The sequence below is a fragment of the Rhinoraja longicauda genome, chromosome 10, assembly GCF_053455715.1.
Source record: "Rhinoraja longicauda isolate Sanriku21f chromosome 10, sRhiLon1.1, whole genome shotgun sequence".
NCBI lineage: Eukaryota > Metazoa > Chordata > Chondrichthyes > Rajiformes > Arhynchobatidae > Rhinoraja > Rhinoraja longicauda.
The window spans coordinates 9,139,460-9,164,208 of record NC_135962.1 but is presented as its reverse complement, the minus strand read 5'-3'; the positions used below and the strand labels follow the sequence as shown (position 1 = coordinate 9,164,208).

General features: G+C 43.2%; 1 protein-coding gene across 2 annotated transcripts in view; it reads right to left on the bottom strand.

Annotated features, from left to right (window-relative positions):
* Positions 1-5,602: 5,602 nt before the first annotated feature.
* Positions 5,603-24,749, bottom strand: part of zfyve19 (zinc finger, FYVE domain containing 19) — a 34,980-nt gene continuing 15,833 nt past the window's right edge. Inside the window, exons 7-11 of one of the 2 annotated variants that reach the window (XM_078406178.1) lie at positions 23,093-23,293; positions 18,947-19,029; positions 15,005-15,097; positions 13,667-13,809; positions 5,603-8,599 (exon numbers count right to left, since the gene is read on the bottom strand). In XM_078406178.1, the coding sequence (XP_078262304.1) occupies positions 8,527-8,599; positions 13,667-13,809; positions 15,005-15,097; positions 18,947-19,029; positions 23,093-23,293 (593 nt within the window). In that variant the 3' untranslated portion in view covers positions 5,603-8,526. The remainder of the gene's footprint in view (positions 8,600-13,666; positions 13,810-15,004; positions 15,098-18,946; positions 19,030-23,092; positions 23,294-24,749) is intronic. The other variant, XM_078406179.1, reaches the window with a different exon arrangement.

Below are 24,749 nucleotides of genomic sequence, written 5' to 3'. Positions count from 1 at the left end.
GGCTTTACTCCATTGCTTTCCTTGTAGGACTGATGAGGTTGGGGACGGTTCCTACATTTTAAACTGTTGTAATTAAACTACCATAACCATCTAAAGCCACTGTAGTCGGCCAACCATCCTTGCCATTCCCTTGGGCTTCGGTTGGGTAGAGTGAGCGGCAATCATTTGTTGCTCTCCTTCATCATGTGACTCGGTCCATAAAATCAATCCTGCCCTGCTCACCAACATTGAATTGAATAAATTTTATTAGCCATGTATACATACGAGGAATTTGCCTTGGTGCTTGCTCACAAGTAACAACACGACATACAGTAGACAATTAAAAATTAAACATTTTAACATGTGAAGAATGAAATAAAATAGCAAAGCAAAAGGAGGCTACAATTGGCTACAGAACATTGCTACAGAACCAGATGAAAGTGAGCACCATGGCAACTTTTCACAAATACTGGTCACATGAGTGTAGAAGTAGGAGTAGGAGTGAGTGAGTGAGTGAGTGTGTGTGGGGGGGGGGGGGGGGGGGGAATTAGGGCTGTAAAATGAAGTAAAATGAAGCTCCTTTTTTTAAAGACAGGTAGATAACGGATAACATGCATGGATACAAATTCGAGCAACAGCAAAAAGGCTATGCAAATATATATTCAGCAAACGGCCTTGTATTAGTACTTAAAAATTAAAAATTAGTATTTAAAATTAAATCATTCAGATAGCACAATGGAATACACCGACCCAAACATGCTTCATTTTTTTGTGATGGAGTTAATTTCTACTGCATGAATCAAAGGGCAACATTAACTGGCAGTTTAAATATATCAAGGACCTTTTTTAAGCTTTTGGTTTCTTATAGAATTACCTCCTATAATACAGCTCAACTTTCTGTTTATTGAAGTTGTGAGAAGAAAAGCTGAACAAACTTTGGAAAACTCATGCAATTTGGGGTAATATTTGCAACTGGATCGCTCAAGGTGAAAACAATCATGCTACTTTCTTAGAAATAAACAGTCAGGAATAAATAAAGACAATGTGTGAGAGAGGATCACAGAAGTAGACGAGAGTGCTAACAGAAATGGGAAGAGTGGCCACCAGCCGGCCTCACTGACTCAAACAGTGAGCAAATGAGGCTGCTTAGTGGTCTCAACTCTGTTCAGCTCGACCCAGATCAGATTGCTGTGTCTCAGGATGGCAGAAGAAAGAGAAGGCACACAGATTCTAACAGAGCGATGCTGCTAACAGGAAGACTGGGTGCTTTGTAAAGCAAATCAAGTCAAGTTAAGATGAGTTTATCGTTATATGAACAAATACAGTGGGGTACAGGTACAATGAAAATCTTGCTCGCAACAGCATCACAGGCACGTGGACTGACAACACACAAAAATGAAATTATACATAAATTACACAAAAATTCTGCCACACAGTGAAAAGAAAAAGGCTGGACAAAAACAAAACATTCGTGCAAAAACATAAGAATACGTTCATGGTGGGTTGCAAGACATAGTCCAAGGTGTTCTGTTACTAAGGTGGGATTAGGGTTGTGCAGGTCAGGACAGTTCCAAATGTGTTGGGATCTGAATCCACCACTGCAGCCTTTTGCCTCACTGCACACTTAAATTTGAGTATTGGAATAGTCAATGTATTCAATGGTCAATTTATTTGTCACATACACATAAATGTACAGTGAAATGAAAGATTACCCACAGTCCAACAATAAGACCAATAAAAATAAGCAATAAAAATATGCAATAACACACACAATCATAAACCAACACCAAACAAAAAGAAACATCTATCACAGTGAGTCTCCTCCAGTCACCTCCTCACTGTGATGGAAGGCCAGAATGCCTTTTCTCTTCCCCTGCCGTCTTCTCCTGTGGTCAGGCTGTCGAAGTTGCCACATCGGGGCGGTCATGGCTCCCGACATTGAAGCCCCCGCTGGGCAGAGAAAATCCCGCGGCCTATTCCAGGCCTTGCCTGACGGCGAAAGGTCCGCGGCGGGACCGACCCAAGCCCCGCGATTCGGGGCGGGTGAAGACGCTGCCGCTGCCGGAGCTCCCGATGTCGGCCCCCACCGAGGGAGCTGCGGGCCTCTGACGTCCATGCGGCCCGCGGCCGAAGAAGCCTCCGGAGACGAGTCGCAGCCGCTCCCGCAGACTCCGAAGGCAGCCTGCTCTGCAGATGGTGAGTCCGGTCCGCGGGCTCTGTGAACCAGAGCCCACGTGGTCCCAGTTGGAGGCCGCCAGCTCCAGGTGCATGGCCGATGGTAGGCCGCAGCAGGAACGGAGACACGACCCAGAAACAAAGGTCGCGTCTCTGTTCGGAAGAGACAATTTTACAATCCCCCCCCACCCCCCACATAACACACAACCACAAAAAACACCACATCATATCTAAACACTACAATTAAGACAAAAAACACAAAAGACAAACGGACTGCAGGCAAGCCGCAGCTGCTAGGGCAGCGTCCTACCAGGACATGTTGCAACCAGTCAGGATTCTTACTATGACAATAGATGTTTGTTAAGATATGTCAAATCTCTTTAACCTTCTGAGAAAACAGGGAGGCAGTTACATATTTGTAATGTTAACGGCCAGGAATTACCGCCCAACAAGTATTTCCTGCTTGAAATTAAGTTTCTTCTTTTAGACAGGTATCTAAATTTGGTATCTAACAGGTATCTCAAATTTGTATTCTGAAACTTTTAAAGCATGCTTTTATCTAAAAGCATGCTTTAAAAGTTTCAGAATACAAATTTGAGCAACAGCCTAAAGGCTAAATATATATTTAGCAAACTGCCCTGTATTAGTATTTAAAAATTTTAAATTAAATTATTCAGATAGCACTATGGAATAAACCGACTCATTTTTTTTGTGATGGAGTTAATTTCTACTGTACGAATCAAAGGGCAACATTAACTGGCAGTTTAAATATATCAAGGACCTTTAAGCTTTTTGCTTCTTATAGAATTACCTCCTATAATACAGCCCAACTTTCTGTTTATTGAAACTGTGAGAAGAAAAGCTGAATAAACTTTTGAAAACTCGTGTAATTTGGGGTACAATTTGCACCTGGATCACTCAAGGTGAAAACAATCATGCTACTTTCTTAGAAATAAACAAAGTCATAAATAAATAAGGACAATGTGTGAGAGAGGATCACAGAAGCAGACGAGAGTGCTAATAGAAACGGGAAGTGTGACCTCACAGACTCAAACAGTGAGCAAATGAGTCTGCTCAGTGCTCCCAATTCTGTTCAGCTCGACCCAGAGCCAATTGTTGTGTCTCAGAGTGGCAGAAAAAGGAGAAGGCATGTGGAAATGCTAGAAGATGCCTCCATCCCCATTCATCCCTCTAGTCCGCAAAATGATTATTTGTCTGTACAAGGTGTCCATAAGTCAGACATTCATAACCCAGGGAGTATCTGTGGAGGGTTAAGGGCCAAATGCTGGAAGATGAGATTAATATGGAGTGCTGCCCACTGGTCACGAGGATGTGGTGGCTGAAATGACTATGACTCAAGGAGCTGGTTAAGAAAGAAAAAAATGTTTTATAAAGATTATAGTTCCTTATCTGTGCTATGTTAGGGAGTCATGGTAGAGCCAGGTACTGGCCTAGTGTTACTTGACTATATTAATCATGGTCGTAAAGGTAAAACATGGCAAATCCTTAATCTCAGATTAGATTGAATTGAGCTACTACAATACTTCAGAGTATTGAATTGCAACAAGTATTCTTCCACAACTGTGAGTAGAGTTAGTGCATACTGTCTGCTTGTAGTTGAGATTCTGTGGACAGCAGCACATGGTTGGGTCAGGCTGATGGGTGGAAATAGTTGGATAAGATTTCAGGATTTTTACTTGAGCAGTACAAATGTTTACAGAGTTTGAGGTCTGTTGCAAAATGTCCAGAAATTCAATGAGAAACCAGGGAGCAAACGCAATGATTATAAAGCTACCACACGGAATGAGTGGAGCAGGAATGTGGTTAACTGTAAGCACACAAGAGATGGAAATGGAACAGTTGACTGAAATGGGTGAAACATGGTGGCTTGTGCTAAGGCAAAACGATTAGGGTAACTATTGGATAAAAGTCTGTTTATTTGGTGTACATTCTAATTCACTAAGAGAATACCACAAAGCACCAGGATTTCAGAACAAAACTATAATTTATGTGGAAGTTTTAGTCCATGCAGAAGTTATGGTTTCATATGACAAACTGTCCTTGTGTATTTCATACCTGTGGTCAACCCAAGGCAGCAAATGGGAAACATTCCCACACGCAAGGTAAAAATGAAAATTGAGGTGCAAGGTCTATTTCCTCCTATGTCTCAATAGTTGCTATTGGTTTTTAGCAGAAGCTGACAACAAATGTTTTACGAGAATGATCACAGGAATGAATGGATCAACCTACGATGAGCATTTGACAGCCCCAGGCCTGTACTCCCTAGAGTTTAGAAGGATGAGGAGGATTCTCATTGAAACTTACTGAATAGTGAAAGGCCTGGATAGAGTGGATGTGGGTAGGATGTTTCTATTAGTGGGGGAGTCTAGGACCAGAGCGCACAGCCTCAGAATAAAAGGGCGTGCCTTTAGAAACGAGATGAGGAAGAATTCCTTTAGCCAGAGAGTGTGGAATCATTACCACAGTCCGCTGTGGAGGCCAGATCTTTGTGTATTTTTAAAGTGGAGATTGATAGGTTCTTGATTAGTAAGAGTGTCCAAGGTTATGGGGAGAAGGCAGGAGAATGGGGTTCAGAGGGAAAGATAGATCAGCCATGATGGAATGGCAGAGTAGACTCGATGGGCGGAATGGCCAAATTCTGCTCCTATGAACATGGTCTCAATTGAGGAACATGATTTCTAAGAAATACACTTGTGACACATTTGCATAATAGTATATTGTCAGCACAGTTTCTCACAATGCATTAAGTTGCCAGTTTCAGTGATATGCTGTAACTGTAATTCTTTTTGTGCACAACCCGCAGGCATTGCCACTTTCATTTCACTGCACATCGAGTATGTGTATGTGACAAATAAATTTGACTTGACTTGACTTGATGTACAAGTACTCTAATTCATAATTCTGCAATATCATCTAATTTTCAACAATCAATTAATATTGATCAAGACCAACCTTTTTTCCCCCCTTATCCAAGACTAAATGCCCTACACTATCTTTGCCCAGTTAAAACAAACTAACTTTGCAGAAGCTGGGCCTTCGTGGTGTATTTGAGTTAGCACCAAATTGGGCAGCCCCTTTAACCACTCAATCTTTGGCTATGCTAGAGCTTGCATACCATCAACAACAAAAATAAATGCAGATGTCGTTACCACAACCCTATGTAGTAATTGGCAAGAACAAGTGAAAGTCTGGAGTATGAATAATGCCTTAACAACAGCTATCTACTATGCACTTTATATAAATATCTAAGCATTCAGGGCATAGTTTGTTTTGAGCTGAAATAAGGCATGCTAAACTGATCTTCATTGGACCACTATCTTTTTGCTTCTGCTTATTTAGGCCTATGGTGAATGTCTTGAGTCATCCCCCCCCCCCCACCTTCTCACGATTAATAAATCCTCTTGTAGTGGCCTGATACCCAGAGACCGCCACAGGACCCCCCCCCCCAAGAACCGGAGGTAGAAAGCGGACAGGAGGGCGCACGAGGCGTCCAGCCCGGGTGCGCACCACGCCCGGCGCAGGGACCGGCGACCGACCGACAGGTGGAGGGGACGTAGCAGACACTGGCGGGGGTAATGTGGACGGAGGGCGACCTCGCGGGCGGGGCTGCACAACCGGCACCGGCCGATCAATGTCCACGTGTGCCGGCTTCAGCCGTGCCATCGAAACAGTCTCACTGCGACCCCCCCATGTGCAGAACAAATGTGGCCGAGGCGTGTTGCAGGACCCGAAAGGGGCCCTCATACGGCCGCTGGAGAGGTGACCGGTGAGCGTCCCTGCGCAGGAACACAAACTGGCAGTCCTCCAGAGCGGCAGGGACGTGTGGATGGAAGGTCCCATGACACAACATGGGCACAGGTGCCAGCCTGCCCACCGTCTGCCGAAGACGTTGCAGGGTGTCCGAAGGCTGTTCCACTCGACCCTGCGCCGGTGGGATGAACTCCCCGGGAACCGTCAAAGGGGCCCCATACACCAACTCGGCGGAGGAGGAGGCCAAGTCTTCTTTGGGTGCGGTGCGGATGCCAAGCAAAACCCACGGCAGGGCGTCCACCCAGTCTGGGTGCATGAGACGAGCCTTCAGGGCAGCCTTCAGCTGGCGGTGAAAACGTTCCACCAAACCGTTCGCCTGTGGATGGTACGCCGTAGTGTGGTGTAGGCGAACTCCCAAGAGGCGTGCCATAGCCGACCACAGTTCCGAAGTAAACTGCGGGCCCCGGTCCGATGTAATGTCCAGTGGCACCCCGAACCGGGCGATCCAGTGCGCCGCCAAGGCCCGAGCGCAGGTGGCCGTCGAGGTGTCCGCCACAATTAGGGAGTGCGATGAAACACCTTCAGTACTCCTGGATATAGTTGCAGCCCCAACGACACACAAGAAGTTTGATAATATTGAGCACTAACAATTCAATTCACTTGGATCTGGTACCAGCGTTGATGAGTATACTACCTGCAAAATCTATTGCAACATCTTCCATTAGAACTTCCCAATCCACATTATCTTTTCACCAAAAGAGAGGTTCCAAGAGAACATTACCACTGTGAGTTCCCCTCCAAGTTGCACATCACCCTAGCCTGGAAGTTTATCACCTTTCCTCCATCTTGGAATCCCCTCACCCCTCAGGACTGTGAAAGCACCCTGATTGGGGCAATTGTAGTTCTACCGAATAATGAAAGTCCGAGATAAAGTGGATGTGGAAAAGATGTTTCCAGTAATGGGAGAGTCAAGGACCAGAGGACAAAGCCTCAAAATGCAACAACATATCTTTAGATTGGAGATGAGGAGGAATTTCTTTAGCCCGAGGGTGGTGAATCTGAGGAAATCATTGCTACAGACAATGGTTGAGGCCATTGGGTATTTTTAAAGCGGAGATTGATAGGTTCTTGATTGAAAGTTAAGGGGAGAAGGCAGGAAAAAGGAGCTGAGAAGGGAAAATAGATCAGCCATGACCGGATGGCGGCGCAGACTTAATGAGCAAATGATCTGATTCTGTTCCTATGTCTTGTAAATTTATGAGCTCCAGGTGACTCACCACCATTTTCTCGGCAACAAAGAATGGGCAATAATTATGGTTTTGCCAGTGGCACCCACATCACTTAAAATTAATAATGAGAACATGGAGCAGGATTTTAAGACCGGGTTGTATTTAGCAAGGAACCAAACCAAATACAGTAAATGTCAAGGGAGAAACCATGCTCCAGTTTGGCTCAATATTTAATAGATGTTGGTATACAAGCTGCATTCATTATAAAATGTTTTGAAATAGTGGCTAGGCCAGTTTTGTAGCAAATACGTGATTTTACTGGGAACTTCTTTATTCAGCAATGTCACAACTTTGCTATCCGCAGCAAGTCACAACATGCTATGTTATGTGTTTGGAATTAGCATCTGTACAAAGAGCATCTTCAGGTTTGCACAATATTCAATGAGAGCGAGCTTCATTTCACAGATTATAGGAGTAGAATTAGGCCATTAGACCCATCGAGTCTACTCTACCATTCGATCATGGCTGATCTCTGCCTCCTAATCCCACTTTCCTGCCTTCGCCCCATTAGGTGATAGCACTTCATCCAGGTGATGGGATCAAGGCTGGGGTGATCAATCTGCCAATTTGCACAGTTGGCTACAATCACCGTGGGAAGGAGTCAACGCGTGGGACCCAAACACATGCCCACAAGCCGGATACGAAAGAAATCAGAGAGGCAGGGTTATCCAAATTCACTCTTGCTTACCTACTGAGTGCAGGTAACGTAATTGTTGGCGGTAGAAGCTGAGAACAGGCAGGCACATAGAAATCCCTAAGAGGGTTTAAATAAGAAGGTAATGGCTTAAGACAACCCTGTTCGATAGCAATTAATAAAATATCAACATTGTTAGGATTTGTCCACGAATGCGTTATCACTTGTTTTAATAAATTATACACGAGATAAATTGTAGTTCAAAATATTCACTCAATTAAATAATAATTTGAGTCAATGCTAATCTAGGTCTTATGTTACAGTCTTTTTACCTGCGTTAGACAAGCCAAAGTTAACATTTGGAGTCTTATGGTGCAGCCTTGTTTAAGCAATTTTATATGCAATTATATGCAATTTTTTTTAAAACACGAGGACCCCATAAGATAATGTATTGATCACCATTGTTGATGCACATGTACCACTGCTACAGCACTGCAGACACGAGACTTGTAATAACAGAAAGACTTTGGATGCTGCCCATCAAGATCTCTGTTGCAGCAGAGTGAGCAATTATGAATCCTCCTGCACCATTTTGTTAATTGGATAGGGATTTATGCAATTGCTGATGCAGTGTTTAATTTCCTGTTGTCAGATTGTGCCAAGGGTGTGGACTTCTTCTCATTTCTTCTTCTTTGGTTGACTATACTTGGATGTTTTATGTTCCTTCTGCTCATATTTGTCATGTCCTTCCCTGTGGAGGTAAATCAAAGGGACAATTCTTCAGCAGGTTCTCTTTTCTGTTAAACAAAGACAAGCCTTGCAAAAGTATGAAAACAAGTTGTTTAAGAGGAGATGATGTCTTATATTAACACCCTAAACACTTTCCAGTTGGAGTCTGTAGCATCTAACAACAGGTACTTAAATGTGAACATTCCAGTTATCTTTCAAAGGCTGTGGAATGCAACACTTACATTCTAATACACTGAAAGTGCAACTAGTCTTGAAAAAATGAACTACACTGTTCAAAATGTGAACTATACTACTGATGGGTGTACATTACAGTCATAGAAGTATGAACAAGTCTAAGCGAGATCCCAAATTAATACTTTTCATCAGTATTCACAAAAGAAATAGACTTTGCAGGAATTAGCAAAGGACAAGATGAAATTCTGGTGCAAGGCTCCACAAGTAAAAAAGGAGGTAGTTGATGCCTTAAAGTTAAAGGTGGATAAATCTCAAGGGTCAAACCAAATTTATTCCAGGCTGCGATGGTAAGAAAAAGGGAAAATTATAGCACTGTGAACCTGACATCAGTAGTTAATAGAAAACGAATAGAAAAAAATCTGAAGGACAGGACCAATAATCACTTGGAAAAGAAGGAACCACAGAAAGTCACCATGGCTTTGTTATGGGCAGATCTAACTAACCTGACTGAATATGTTTTGAAGAGGCACAGGATAAGATACAGGTGCATTTGGAAAGACAGGGTTTAATAATCAGCATGGTTTTATGCATGGGAGATATCTCACAAATTTGATTGATTTTTTTGATGAAGTAACCAAGAAGATTGATGAGGACAGAGTTGGCCATGATGTAGTCTGGATGAACTTCAACAATGCCTTTCATGAGGTTCCATATGGTAGACTGCTCTGGAAGGTTATATAGATAGGACAGGTTTGGAGGGGATATGGACCAATGCAGGCAGGTGGGACTAGTGCAGCTGGAGCATGCTGGCCGGTGTGGGCAAGTTGGGCCGAAGGGCCTGCTTCCACACTGTATCACTCGATGACTATCGCATGGGATATGGTCAAATTAAACCAGTTTAGATGGGGCATCATGGTCAGCATGGATGAGTTGGGCACGGGAGCCTGTTTGACTCTCTCAAAGTGTATTGATGTGGACAGTGCAGTAGATGTCGTTTACATGCAAGGGCTTTGACCAGGTCCCACAGGGAAGACTTGCCCAAAAGGTTCGTGCCCATGGGATCCACGGTAAATTTAATCCAAAATTGCCTTGGTAATAAGAGACAGATGGTAATGTTGGAATGTTGTGATGAGATGCCAGTGAATATAAGTGTTCCAAAGGTATTAAGGCCTGTTCGTACATTGTTTGAGATATATGTGAACGATTTGGATGTACATGTAGGAGGCATGAACAATAATTTCACAGTTGCCACAAAGGTTGGTATAGTTGTAAGTAGTATGGTGAATAGTCTTAGACTACAGGGCGATTTTATTGTGTTGGTGAAATAGGCTGAAAATGGCAGATGCAGATTAGTCCTGATAGATGTGAGGAGATGTATTTGAGAAAGCTAATGAGGCTAGGGCAGACACTTTGAATAGTAGGGTCCTGGGGAGCATTGAGGGACAGTCAAAAGATCTTTGAAGAGAGTAACATAAATAGATAAGGTGGTTAAGAAGACCTATGTGATGCTGGCCTTCATTGTCGCAGCATTGACTACAAGAACAGGAAGATTATGCTCCAACTATATAAAACATTAGGTATCAATGTTTGAGGTTGGTGATATTGATCAAATATTATCTAGTATATTCTGTGCAGTTCTGGTCCACACACTGCAGGAAAAATTGTGACCGTCTGGAGAGGATGCAAAGAAGATTCACCTGAATATTGCCTGGAATTAAGCATTTCAGTTATGAGGGGAAATTGAAAAGGCTGAGCTGGAATGGAGGAGGTTTTGAGAGGACATGATTGAAGTTTATAAAATTGAGGGGCGTAAATAGGACCGACTACAGGAAACCTTTCCCCATAGAGAACATAAATTTAGGGTAAGGGGCAAAACATTTAAGAGTCTGAGGATAACCACCCAGAGAGTGGCGAGTACCTGGAATACACCTGTGAGAGTGGCAGAAGCTGATTCACTGGCAGCATTTAAGAAGTGTTCAAATGAGCAACTTAATCACAATAGCATAGAAGGCTCTGGACAAACTGCTGTTAGATGGGACTAATACGGATGGGTCTCCACTGGTCGGCACGGACATGGTGGACTGAATGGCATATTTCCTTGCAAGATTACCTTATCATATACAACTTTGGCATGATGGTCTTGACTAAACTGCCACTGTAACAGCATTCCATTTGGTTTGCTGTGAAGACTGGACATAGCCATTGGTAGTATAAGAAAATAAATGCAGATGCTGGTACAAATCGAAGGTATTTATTCACAAAATGCTGGAGTAACTCAGCAGGTCAGGCAGCATCTCAGGAGAGAAGGAATGGGTGACGTTTCGGGTCGAGACCTTTCTTCAGACTGATGTCAGGGGGGCGGGACAAAGGAAGGATATAGGTGGAGACAGGAAGATAGAGGGCGATCTGGGAAGGAGGAGGGGAAGAGAGAGACAGAGGAACTATCTAAAGTTGGAGAAGTCGATGTTCATACCACTGGGCTGCAAGCTGCCCAGGCGAAATACGAGGTGCTGTTCCTCCAATTTCCGGTGGGCCTCACTATGGCACTGGAGGAGGCCCATGACAGAAAGGTCAGACTGGGAACGGGAGGGGGAGTTGAAGTGCTCGGCCACCGGGAGATCAGTTTGGTCAATGCGGACCGAGCGCAGGTGTTGAGCGAAGCGATTGCCGAGCCTGCGCTTGGTTTCGCCGATGTAAATAAGTTGACATCTAGATCAGCGGATGCAATAGATGAGGTTGGAGGAGGTGCAGGTGAACCTTTGTCTCACCTGGAAAGTGTTTGGGTCCTTGGATGGAGTTGAGGGGGAGGTAAAGGGACAGGTGTTGCATCTCGTGCGGTTGCAGGGGAAAGTGCCCGGGGATGGGGTGGTTTGGTTAGGAAGGGACGAGTGGATCAGGGAGTTACGGAGGGAACTGTCCCTGCGGACCGCAGAGGGGAGGGGATGGGAAGATATGGCCAGTGGTGGGGTCCCGTTGTAGGTGACGGAAATGTTGGCGGATGATTTGTTGGATCCGCTGGCTGGTGGGGTGGAAGGTGAGAACGAGGGGGATTCTGTCCTTGTTGCGAGTGGGGGGAGGGGGAGCAAGAGCGGAGCTGCGGGATGTAGAAGAGACCCTAGTGAGAGCCTCATTTATAATGGAAGAGGGGAAGCCCCGTTTCCTGAAGAATTAGGACATCTCTGACGCCCTAGTGTGAAACACCTCATCCCGGGCGCAGATGCGGCGTAGACGGAGGAATTGGGAGCAGGGGATAGACTTTTTGCAGGGGACCGGGTGGGAAGAAGTGTAGTCCAGATAGCGGTGCGAGTCAGTGGGTTTATAGTAAATGTCTGTCACTAGTCTGTCTCCTGTGATGGAGATGGTGAGATCCAGAAACGGGAGGGAGATGTCGGAGATAGTCCAGGTATATTTAAGGGCAGGATGGAAGTTGGAAGTGAAGTGTATGAAGTCAGTGAGTTCTGCCATAGCCATTGAGTTATAGAGAGATATAGAAGGGAAACATTTAATTTTTTATATTCTCCCCACATTCTCATCAACTTCGTCCAGTTTTTACCATTCTGCACATTAGGGGCAATTTACAGAGGCAAATTAACCTGCCAAACTGCACATCTTTAGCTTACGGAAGGAAGGTGGAGCACCCTGAGGAAACCCATGCACTCCCATGGAGAACATGCAAACGTTACACAGACAACACCAGAGGTCGAGATTAAACCTGGGTCTCCGGCACTGTGAAGCAGCAGCTCTCCTAATGCTATCACTCTGCCACCCATAATATCAAGTTTCCCCATTACCACCGGTTTTCCTTTGCCTCCAACAATTATTGCCCTGTTCTTCAATTTACCTCTAACCCATAGTAATTAATATTATTGGCTCAGTTTCACTTGCAATGGTTCTATTAATTTAAAATGTGCCTAGGTTATTCCTGGTTGCTTCATCAGAACAAACGGTTCTCTGTAAGTTAGCCTCATCTGTGAATAACTTGCATTGCAATTCTGAACCTGTTATTTTAAGCTGATTTGAAATGGCACGATGCTTATATATCTATTAAGACTATCCGCCAGACAAACTATTTGACTACGATCAAGTTCTATTATTTTTACATTCTACATCAATCTCTAAATTTTGGCAAAAGTACATATTTAGCTTCGGTGACAATTCTTACTTGCTGCAGCCTTACAAGGCCCATTAAGACATTAAAAGTGGGATATGGACTGTATACAGGCAGATGAGATCTGTTTAGCCAGGCATCGTGTTTGGCGCAAACATTGTGGGCCGAAGGGCCAGTTCTTGTGCTGGGTCACGATCAATTTTCTTCTCTAAAACTGATCTTGTTTCAATCCACTAGATTACTTTCATGTAGCCAGCCTTAAGCAATCAATTATTTTGTTTGGTCAATTTCATTGAGTACTGTAAATTCTCCCTGGTGAGTGATGGAATCTGGCAGAAGTTGATGAGAATGTGGGAGAATAAAAATTGGATTAATGTAGAATCAGTTTAAATGGGTGGTTACTAGTTGGTGCGGACTCAGAGATGAAGGGTCTGTTTCCAAGCTGTTGGACTCCACAACTCTAATAATATCAACACACACACTCTCACACGCATGTAAAATACTGTGCACACATTATGCAAACTGATTCATATATAAACTCAAGGACAACAAAACCCCCCAAAAAGTTTAAGATTATTCTGTTCTCTAAAAATTGCTAAAAAATTGTCAGGCCATAAAACATTCATTGCAATAGAATGTACCACTAGGTAAAAAAATGTTGAGCAAAAATAATAACTTTGGATTTTAAATGTAATAGTTGTGTAACTAAGTGGTGCAATCCAGTTATTCCATTGACCTTCCTTCACCACTCAGACCTCACTCCATTCAGTTGTCAGCTGTGCTTACCTGAAGCATCGATGACAATAGAGGTCTCCATCACAGCCATGGCAACGGAGGACAGCGTCTTTGTTACAGATGGAACACCAAGGTAGCTCATCATCACTGTCTGCAGTCTCAGCGGCTGCTCGAGCAGGGGAGGTAGGCAGTTGCTGGAGACACAATCAGAAATTTGCTTTTAGTCAGCAATTTGATAAATGCATTTATTTAAAAAAATTACACTGAACTCCCTAACAGATGATCAAAAGCTTAGAAGTGGGTTCCAAGTAGTATTTTAAATGGCAACAAATAGAGATAATGCCTTTTCTGACAATCCATCTCTCCCATATTAGTACAGGTGTCACAGGTGTTAAGGGTTATGGGGAGAAGGTATGAGAATGGGGTTAGAAGGGAGAGATAGATCAGCCATGATTAAATGGTGGTGTAGGCTTGATGGGCCGAATGGCCTAATTCTGCTCCTATCACTTATGACCTCATGACTATATTATTGTATTTAACTCTCAACCAGTGTATCTTGATTGGGTGTCCAATCTACAACCATTTGACACAAATAAACGTGCTGCTCCTGAATCAATGCTTTCAGTTAGGAATAAGGCTGATGTTGGATAACTATTCTTTAGTGTCTCCATGGTGAGACCGCACGTGAAGTATTGTGTGCAATTTTGGTCTCCTAATTTGAGGAAGGACATTATCGCTATTGAAGGAGTGCAGCATAGGTTCACAAGGTTAATTCCCGGGATGGCGGGACTGATGTATGTTGAAAGAATGGGTCGACTGGGCTTGTATTCGCTGGAATTTAGAAGGATGAGAGGGGATCATAGAAACATATAAAATTCTTAGAGGATTGGACAGAGTAGATGCAGGAATCTACTTGGGGGAGTCCAGAACCAGAGATCACAGTTTAAGAATAAGGGGTAGGCCATTTAGGATTAAGACAAGGAAAAACTTTTTCATCCAGAGAGTTGTGAATCTGCCACAGAAGGCAGTGGAGGCCAATTCACTGTATGTTTTCAAGAGAGTTAGATTTAGCTCTTAGGGCTAAGGAAGCCAAGGGATATGGGGAAAAAACTAGAACGGGGTACTGATTTTGGATGATCAGCCATGATCATATTGAATGGCAGTGCTCGCTCAAAGGGCCTACTCCTGCACCTATTTTCTACGTTTGTATGTTTACCCAAAATGGTAGAATTCAAATGAATTACCAGAATAGATCAATAAAAGCAGCTCGGGAATCAAGTGCAGCTGGGTGTATAATTGGAGCTAGTGCCAGATGAACATTGTGAAATGTGGCACCGCAAGCATGTTTATTCTCCGCAGTTTATTTGGATTTACAACAATGGATGTTACCTTTCTCCCTGCAAACATTGGCTTGACTGGTTTAGATTGCTCTACAGGGATGTTGTAGCCACTTGTTTCATCCAGGGCAATTTCTTCATTTACCTGGAGGCATAGATAATGACGTCTTTGTCACAGGACAATGTTTTACCAACAACTGACAATCTACCAGCATTCAAACTAATGTTTGTATTCTAATACTGCTTATTAGATCTCTGAACATTTTATGATTTTGCTTTTTAAAAGTCTCAAACGAAAACTGATGAACAACAATTTCCATTTGCAAATGTTAGTTCTATCCAAACCAGTACCACACAAAAAGCAAGAGTTTTCAGGGAGCATGGAGGTGTGACATGGTCTTAAAACAGATTAGAAAATAAGGAAATAAGAAATTTTTCAAAATTCACACTGGCCCCCCCTGTACATTTAAGTACCCTCTATCTAACAGAGCAAAAATAACATTTGTATAGCCCCTTAAGACATTGACAAACATTTCACAAGCAACAAAGTACTATTGAAACATAATCACTGTTGCATCTCAAGCAACACTGCAGCCAATTTGTAGACAGCAAAATCCCTCAAAGAGTTAATAAGAAAAATGACCCGATAAACTTCTTCTTTTCGATATGGATTGAGGAATAAATGTTAACTATGGACTCCAGAAGAACTTTAATGCTCATCTTTGCATTGTGCTAAAGATCCTTTCATGTCTGCAGGGCTCTTGGTTTAGTGCCTCATTTGAAAGACACCACATGCAATAGTGTAATGGTCTCTAATTTCTGTTGTAGATTATGTGTTCCCATGTCTTCGAGCAGGGTTTGAACTCTTCCAAGTCCGGGTAAGCATTGTAAGAGCCAAGATTCTGAAATTGCTATATGTTACAAATTGGCTTGTTAATCAAGCCCAACTGCTAACATCTCAGATAATCAGTCTGCACAAAACAAGGGCTGATTTTCTATCACTGGACTTTTGGTGTAATGCACTAACTTTGGCAGTCACATTTTGGAAGAGTTTACAGAGGAAATTAGTTTTTGATATATAGGAAATCACTCTCTGTTGAATCTTACTTCCCTTGAGGCAATGGTGAAGGTTGGGGGAGTCAACCACATGAATAATAAACAAAAACAAAAAACAGGGGAATTTATTATGGGGAACAAAGAAATGGCAGACGAGTTAAACCGTTACTTTGGATCTGTGTTTACTGAGGAGGATACACACAATCTCCCAAATGTTCTAGGGGCCGGAGAACCTAGGGTGATGGAGGAACTGAAGGAAATCCACATTAGGCAGGAAATGGTTTTGGGTAGACTGATGGGACTGAAGGCTGATAAATCCCCAGGGCCTGGTGGTCTGCATCCCAGGGTACTTAAGGAGGTGGCTCTAGAAATAGTGGAAGCATTGGAGATCATTTTTCAATGTTCTATAGATTCAGGATCAGTTCCTGTGGATTGGAGGATAACAAATGTTATCCCACTTTTTAAGAAAGGAGGGAGAGAGAAAACGGGTAATTATAGACCAGTTAGTCTGACATCAGTGGTGGGGAAGATGCTGGAGTCAATTATAAAAGACGAAATTGCTGAGCATTTGGATAGCAGTAACAGGATCATTCCGAGTCAGCATGGATTTACGAAGGGGAAATCATGCTTGACAAATCTACTGGAATTTTTTGAGGATGTAACTAGGAAAATTGACAGGGGAGAGTCAGTGGATGTGGTGTACCTCGACTTTCAGAAAGCCTTCGACAAGGTCCCACATAGGAGATTAGTGGGCAAAATTAGAGCACATGGTATTGGGGGTAGGGTACTGACATGGATAGAAAATTGGTTGACAGACAGAAAGCAAAGAGTGGGGATAAATGGGTCCCTTTCGGAATGGCAGGCAGTGACCAGTGGGGTACCGCAAGGTTCGGTGCTGGGACCCCAGCTATTTACGATATACATTAATGACTTAGATGAAGGGATTAAAAGTACCATTAGCAAATTTGCAGATGATACTAAGCTGGGGGGTAGTGTGAATTGTGAGGAAGATGCAATAAGGCTGCAGGTTGACTTGGACAGGTTGTGTGAGTGGGCGGATACATGGCAGATGCAGTTTAATGTAGATAAGTGTGAGGTTATTCACTTTGGAAGTAAGAATAGAAAGGCAGATTATTATCTGAATGGTGTCAAGTTAGGAAGAGGGGATGTTCAACGAGATCTGGGTGTCCTAGTGCATCAGTCACTGAGAGGAAGCATGCAGGTACAGCAGGCAGTGAAGAAAGCCAATGGAATGTTGGCCTTCGTAACAAGAGGAGTTGAGTATAGGAGCAAAGAGGTCCTTCTACAGTTGTACCGGGCCCTGGTGAGACCGCACCTGGAGTACTGTGTGCAGTTTTGGTCTCCAAATTTGAGGAAGGATATTCTTGCTATTGAGGGCGTGCAGCGTAGGTTCACTAGGTTGATTCCCGGAATGGCAGGACTGTCGTATGTTGAAAGGCTGGAGCAATTAGGCTTGTATACACTGGAATTTAGAAGGATGAGGGGGGATCTTATTGAAACATATAAGATAATTAGGGGATTGGACACATTAGAGGCAGGAAACATGTTCCCAATGTTGGGGGAGTCCAGAACAAGGGGCCACGGTTTAAGAATAAGGGGTAGGCCATTTAGAATGGAGATGAGGAAGAACTTTTTCAGTCAGAGAGTGGTGAAGGTGTGGAATTCTCTGCCTCAGAAGGCAGTGGAGGCCAGTTCGTTGGATGCTTTCAAGAGAGCTGGATAGAGCTCTTAAGGATAGCGGAGTGAGGGGGTATGGGGAGAAGGCAGGAACGGGGTACTGATTGAGAGTGATCAGCCATGATCGCATTGAATGGCTGTGCTGGCTCGAAGGGCTGAATGGCCTACTCCTGCACCTATTGTCCATTGTCTATTGTCTAAAATATAAATGAATAAGTTAAATAAAAGACGGACAAAAAGACAGCATTCCATGATCCTCCAGTTTCATTTTCCTGTATTCATAGAAAAATGTATTTAGTTTAGTGGGCTGAAACAGGCCCTTCGGTCCACCGAGTCAGCACCAACCAGCGATCCCCGCACATTAACACTATCCTACACTGGGGACAATTTTTACATTTATACTAAGCCAATTAACCTCCAACCCTGTACGTCTTTGGAGTGTGGGAGGAAACAGAAGGTCTCAGAGAAAACCCACGCAGGTCACGGGAAGAACATACAAACTCCGTACAGACAAGCCCCGTAGCCAGGTACGAACCCGCTGTAAGACAGCAACTCTACCGCTGGGGTCTCGACCCGAAACGTCACCCATTCCTTCTCTCCTGAGATGCTGCCTGACCTGCTGAGTTACTCCAGCATTTTGTGATACCTTCGATTTGTACCATCATCTGCAGTTATTTTCCTACTCTACCGCTGCGCCACCGTGCCACCCAAACTTGTGCCAAGGAAAGACTAGATTAAAAATTAGTACTTCTTATGGGGTGGGAGCTGCTTTACGTCCTCATCGTCCACCCTGGGTAGTTTTAGATTTAGATTTAGATTTAGAGATACAGCGCGGAAACAGGCCCTTCGGCCCACTGAGTCCGCGCCGCCCAGCGATCCCCGCACATTAACACTATCCTACACACACTAGGGACAATTTTTACATTTACCCAGTTAATTAACCTACATATGTGTACGTCTTTGGAGTGTGGGAGGAAACCGAAGATCTCGGAGAAAACCCACACAGGTCACGGGGAGAACGTACAAACTCCGTACAGACTGCGCCGGTAGTCAGGATCGAACCTGAGTCTCCGGCGCTGCATTCGCTGTAAGGCAGCAACTCTACCACTGCGCCACCGTGCCGCCACTACAGAACTGGCAAAATTTGCAGCAAAGCATCATCTACGGTACTCTGAAGCACCAATTGCCACTTTTGATTGTTGTAGTTGACATACGAAAGAAGAAGTACTTCATATCAGACCTGTTTCAGAATTCGCTGGGTCAGCAGTTCTTCATTTTCTTCATCACTATCTAGCCCAGCATGTTTCCAGTCATCCATAGATACTGCAAGCCCAAAAAACAGAAAATGAATATTGCTCCAACCTAACTATTCCAGTCTCACACTCGGTATCAACCTCACGAACCAATTATGAACATTCTCACTGTGCAGGCAGCGCAAACATGAAACTTGGAGGGTAGATTTCAGGTCATTCTGTTCAGGGCTGACAATTTATTTCAATGCACAGAATGCTGAATTTATTCTGGCATCTGAACATACAATTAAATCATTCTACACACAATAATTTCATTACATAGTTGGATTCAAGGCTATAATTCCCTCTCTGCTATTCATTATTCTACATAAATGCCATTTGAAACCCTGCCTAACATTTGCAAACGGTTCCAGAATTTCTGCAGGTACATCTGAATAAAATGGACCTCTTGGAAGAGGTAATCTTGATTAGGTGAACTGATGGATGGGCATAATTTGGTCCTTGAAAATAACCCAAACTACCTAAGCAATTCCATGCTTTGGTCAAGAACTAACACCCCCTGAAACCTGTAATTATAGATTCATTGAACATGATGACAGGTCTTCAGCCCACACTGACATTGAGCACCCCTTCAAGCAAATACTATATTGATCTTATTCGATTCTCTCTTCATTCCCATCAAACTACCACCCCACACCCACTACAGCATTATTAGGCAGGAGTTAGTGAGAGTCAATTGTGAGCAGTTGTGATTCAGTAAGTCCCCACCTGACATTTGGGCGTCATTTAAAGGCCAGTTGTTTAAAGTTCAGGGTCGGCATATTACAGCAAGGATGGCAAGGTAAGGGAACCGTGGATGATCAAAGAAGTTATAAATTTGGTCAAAAAGAAAAATAAAGCATATTAACGTTCAGGAAGATGAAATTGGACAGGGCCTTTAAGGAATATAAAGTAAGCAAAAAGGAACTCAAGTTGACGATTAGAAGGGCCAAAAGGGTCATGAAATGTTATTGGCGAATCTGAATAAAGAACATCCCAAGGATTTTCACATAAATAACAACAGGATAAACAGGGACAAGAAAGGACCACGCACGGATAAGGAAGGGAATTGATGCTTGCAGTCAGAGCATGTAGATGAGGATTTAAATAAGTACTTTGCACGTGCTCACAAAGGAGAACATGGAGGACAGTGAGATCAGTGTAGGGAATTATAATATGCTAGGGCAGAGAGATCAAAGAGGTGGTGGTGTTGGCACTCTTGAAGAGCATTAAAGTGGATAAATTCCTCGAGCCTGATGGGATCTATCCCAGGTTATTGAGAGAGGCAAGAGAGGAGATTGCAGTTGCCTTAACAAAGATCTTTGTTTCTTCTCCAGCCACAGAGAGATACCGGAGGACTGGAGTGTAGCCAATGTTGATCTTTAAGTACGGAAGTAGAGATAATCTAGAAAATTATAGGACCTTGAGGAGTCCCATGTCAGTGGTTAGAAGCTATTGGAGGGTATTGTTCAGGATAAAATGTACTCACATTTATGAGAATAGGCTAATTTGGGACAGTCAACATGGCTTTGTCTGAGGCAGGTCATGTCTTACAAACTTAACAGAATTTTCTTTTGAGGTGACGTAGATGATCAATGAGGGTAGGGCCGTGGATGTTTTCTGCCTGGATTTTACGAAGGCATTTGATGAACTCTCTCATGGTAGGCTGATCCATCAAAATTAGGAGTTGCTGACAGTAAGGAAGGCTGTCAAAGTATACAGCGGGATATACATCAGCTACAGAAATGGGCAGAGAAATGGCAGATGGAGTTTAATCCAAGCAAGTGTGAGTTTGAACATAAAGGGAAACCAAAAAGATAATGGCACGACCCTTAAAAACAATACTGTACAGAAAATTCTTGGGGTCCAAGTGCATAGCTCCTTGAAAGTCCATAGCAGACGTGGTTTACTTCAGCAGAGCAGAATAAGTGACATTCAGATCTCAACTGAATTGGAGAAGTAACAGGAAACCTCTGGACTTTAAAGAAGGCTTGCTCAGCAAACAAAAGCCCTTGGTTTCAGCGCAACAATCCACTGGCTGACCATGGATCCAGTAAGCAGATCCTTCCATCTGCTTATCTCAGGCCTAACACCAAAAATCAGAACAATCCCAATCCATGCCTCTGCTGTCCTTACGCTGGCAATCTTGCCAGAAAACCTGGATGCGCTCTTCTAACATCCACCGTGCAGTCAAAAATAAACAAAGCGATCATAACTATACATGGGAAACCATAGCTACATTTAGAATGGCTTCATAAAATAATAATCAAAATTATAATCATACTTTATTAGCCAAGTATGTTTTGCAACATACGAGAAATTTGATTTGCCATAGTCATACCAATAAAAAGCAACTAAACACACAAAATACACTTTAACATAAACATCCACCACAGTGACTCCTCCACATTCCTCACAGTGATAGAAGGTGTAAAAAAGTTCAATCCTCCTCCCTTCTTTGTTCTCCAATGGTCGGGGGCCTTGAACCTTCGGTTGACGGGACGATCCTGGCTCCCTTAACTGGCGGTTGGGCCCTCCGTGTTGGGGCGATCAAGCTCCCGCATCTGGTTGGGGTGGAAATCTGACCCCCGGTCGGGGTTGGCCGAATCTTCTGCGACTTTGCAGCTTCCCGACATCGGTCTCTACCCGAGACTGCGAGCTCCTCAATGGTGAAATCCATAGGCCGCAATTGGAGCTTTGATCCCAAGCAAGCGATCGAAGGCTTCGATGGTAAGTCCACGGCCCCGTGGTAGGGTCAAAGCCAGTCTCGAGCAAAGCCTCCAGCTCCATGATGTTAGGCCGCAGAGCAACCGGAGATACAACCCGGAAAACAATCACATCTCCGGCAAGGTAAGAGATTGAAAAAAAGTTTCCCACGACCCCCTCTCCCCACATAAAACAAACCAGAGAACATTAACACAAACTTTTAAAGCACAGTAAAAATAACCAAAAATAAGAAAGGGCAGACAGACCGTTGGCGAGGCTGCCATCGTTGACAGCGCCACCCGGTGGAATGTGGAAAGATATGTGAATGCACTTTTGTTTCAAAACTCAACACAAAAAAATTATTTGGATTGCAGCATCCCAAGTGGCTTGTGACGTGAACCTAACAGTAAATCCACGGTTCACTTTGTTGGTGGATGAGTCGAGCTCAAGAGAGAAGTAAAGGAAAAAAACAGTAGCAGAATTCTATACCAAGAAGTGAACCTTGTAATACTGTACCCTATTGACAATTGAGTTCTTGCCTTTTGGACACAATGAAAGATTATAGAAAAGAAAACTTTAAGTGCAGAAGTAACGCAGAGGGTTAGGCACCATCTCTGGATCGGCATATTTTCAGATTGGGACCCTTCTTCAGACTAATTGTAGCAGGGGAGAGAAAACTGGAAAAGAGGTGGTGGTGGGACGAAGCATGGCAAGTGATAGGTGGACACATAGGTGAGGGAGGAGTTTGATTGGCATATGGACTGTAAGATAAGCAAAAAGAGGAAGGAATATAGGTGAGTTACTCCAGCATTTTGTGAATAAAAGGAATATAGGTGGAAGGGGACAGGGTGGAAGGGAAAAAGGAGGGGGGGATAATGCAAAAAAATACATGCACATTCTGATGGGGCACAAGGAAGAGAGAGGAGTAAACTCAAAATAGGTGGGGTTGTTACCTAAAATTGGAGAATTCAATATTCATACCATTGGGTGGTAAGCTATTCAAGTGAATATGATGTGCTGTTCCTCCTGTTTGCATGCAATGTCATTCTAACAATTGAAGAGGCCAAGTACTGAAAGATCGGTATGGGAAAAGGGGGTTAAAATGATCAGCAACCGGGAGATCAAGCGGCATAGATGAGCCAAGTGAAAGATTGCAAAACTGTGGGGTGGATGGCTGCTTGCCACTCATAATTTGTTATTTGGTCTAAAAATCTTGGATTGCCAAATTTACCAAATACTATAATGGGAACATCATTTCTTTAACAACTTTTTGAGTGGGGTGAAAGAATGTATCACCCTCTAAAAGAATTAATCTCCCACACCATGAGGACACATATTTTAAACTTTAGAAATATTAATTTAAATTATTAAAAGTCACCTATACGCACCAGCATTCGGATCCTCTCCTTTCAATGTGGCCAGTCTCCTGGATATCTTTAAGATACGCTCCTGGTGCAAGTTGTCCTGTTTCAGTTCAGCTGTTGCTTGGTCCATGAGATAATTCCCCTCAAGAAGGTTGATGTTTTTAGTGGTGTCACAGTTGAAGTTTCGCTGATCAATTCCTTTATTCAGGTCATTCATTCCGTCATCTGTGCCCAACACAAAACATTACCCCCCCCATTATATGATATTCAGTGGGGTTGGAGTATAATTGTCACCATGTGATGTGCCTTTTAGAAGCTACTGAGTTGTGACAGAGCTAAAAATGGCATCCAATCTATGCACAGATGCTTCTAATGAGAAGTGCACAGGACCTAACCTCGTAAAAGGGCTTGTGCATGAACATCAACTACATTGGCATTGGTTTATGGTTATGGTATCGTGTGCTGAGGTACAGTAAAAAACGTTTGCATGCTATCCAGTTAGATCATACCATTCGAGTGCAATGTAGCCATTCCACAAGTACAACAGGTAGTGTCAAGCAAAAAATACCAGAGTGCAGAACATAATGTCTCAATATTATAGAATCACAATTACAGACAAAGTGCACATAAAAAATTTCAAACACCACTTTCAGGTACATTGGAAGATCAGGACTACACCCTTAACTGACGAGAGGGCCATTCAGTGAACTAATACAGAGTTTAGAAGCTGTTCTTGCATTTAGACGCAAGTGCTTTCAGGTATTTGTGCACAATGGGAGGAGGCAGAAAAAATAATGACTATGGTGTAAATGGTTCTTGATTATGTTGACTACTTTTCTGAGGCAGAATGAAGTATAGATGGAGAGATAGAGTCGAAGGGGTGGTGGTGGATTGGGCTACATACACTACTCTCTGCAATTACTTGCAGTCTAGGGCAGAACTGATGCCAAACAAAAGTGTGATGCCCCACACCATTCCTTGAAATCAGTTTTGAAAATCTTACAGGTTAGTTGACGGATTATTTCTGGCTAGAGGAAAAATGTGTGCATTTTTTCACGCTTCCCTCCAGATGACCCACCACAGAATGTCCAAGGCTGGCAATTTGGCAACAAACTTAACATGGTCATTAATCTAAAACTCACATATATATGAACAGCAGGCCAACAACACGAGCCAGTCTATCCATGGAATATTGTAAAGTACACCATTGGTGTGCTTCCCAACATCTCTGCTGACTAAACCACTCTGGACCTAAGCTGCAATTCTCAACTGATTTGTAGGAGTGAGGAATAGAGGGTTGGAGACCTGAAATGCTAACCTGCTTCTCTTTTGTTTGTGCTTCCTGACCTGCCGAATGTCTTTCTACCATTTAATAAATTTTGTTTCTGTCTTCCAGCAATTTTCAAGAATCAAATGTTCCCTCATGTGCAAATGCCCTGGCCAAAACAAAATATCAGCTTGCACTCACCAAAATGTCCCAAGGTTTACTTCTAGGCTTTGCCGTTAAATTTATCACAGCTAAGGCGACAAATCATATATTACACAGAACACAGCAATTCCTAACATAACAAAGCAAGGAAAAACAACCAAGGTTGCTGAAGGTAGAAGCTATCGAATGACAGCCATTGGTAAATGTGCATGTGTTAATGTCAGATATGTTCTTTCTCTTTGTGGGAAAGAC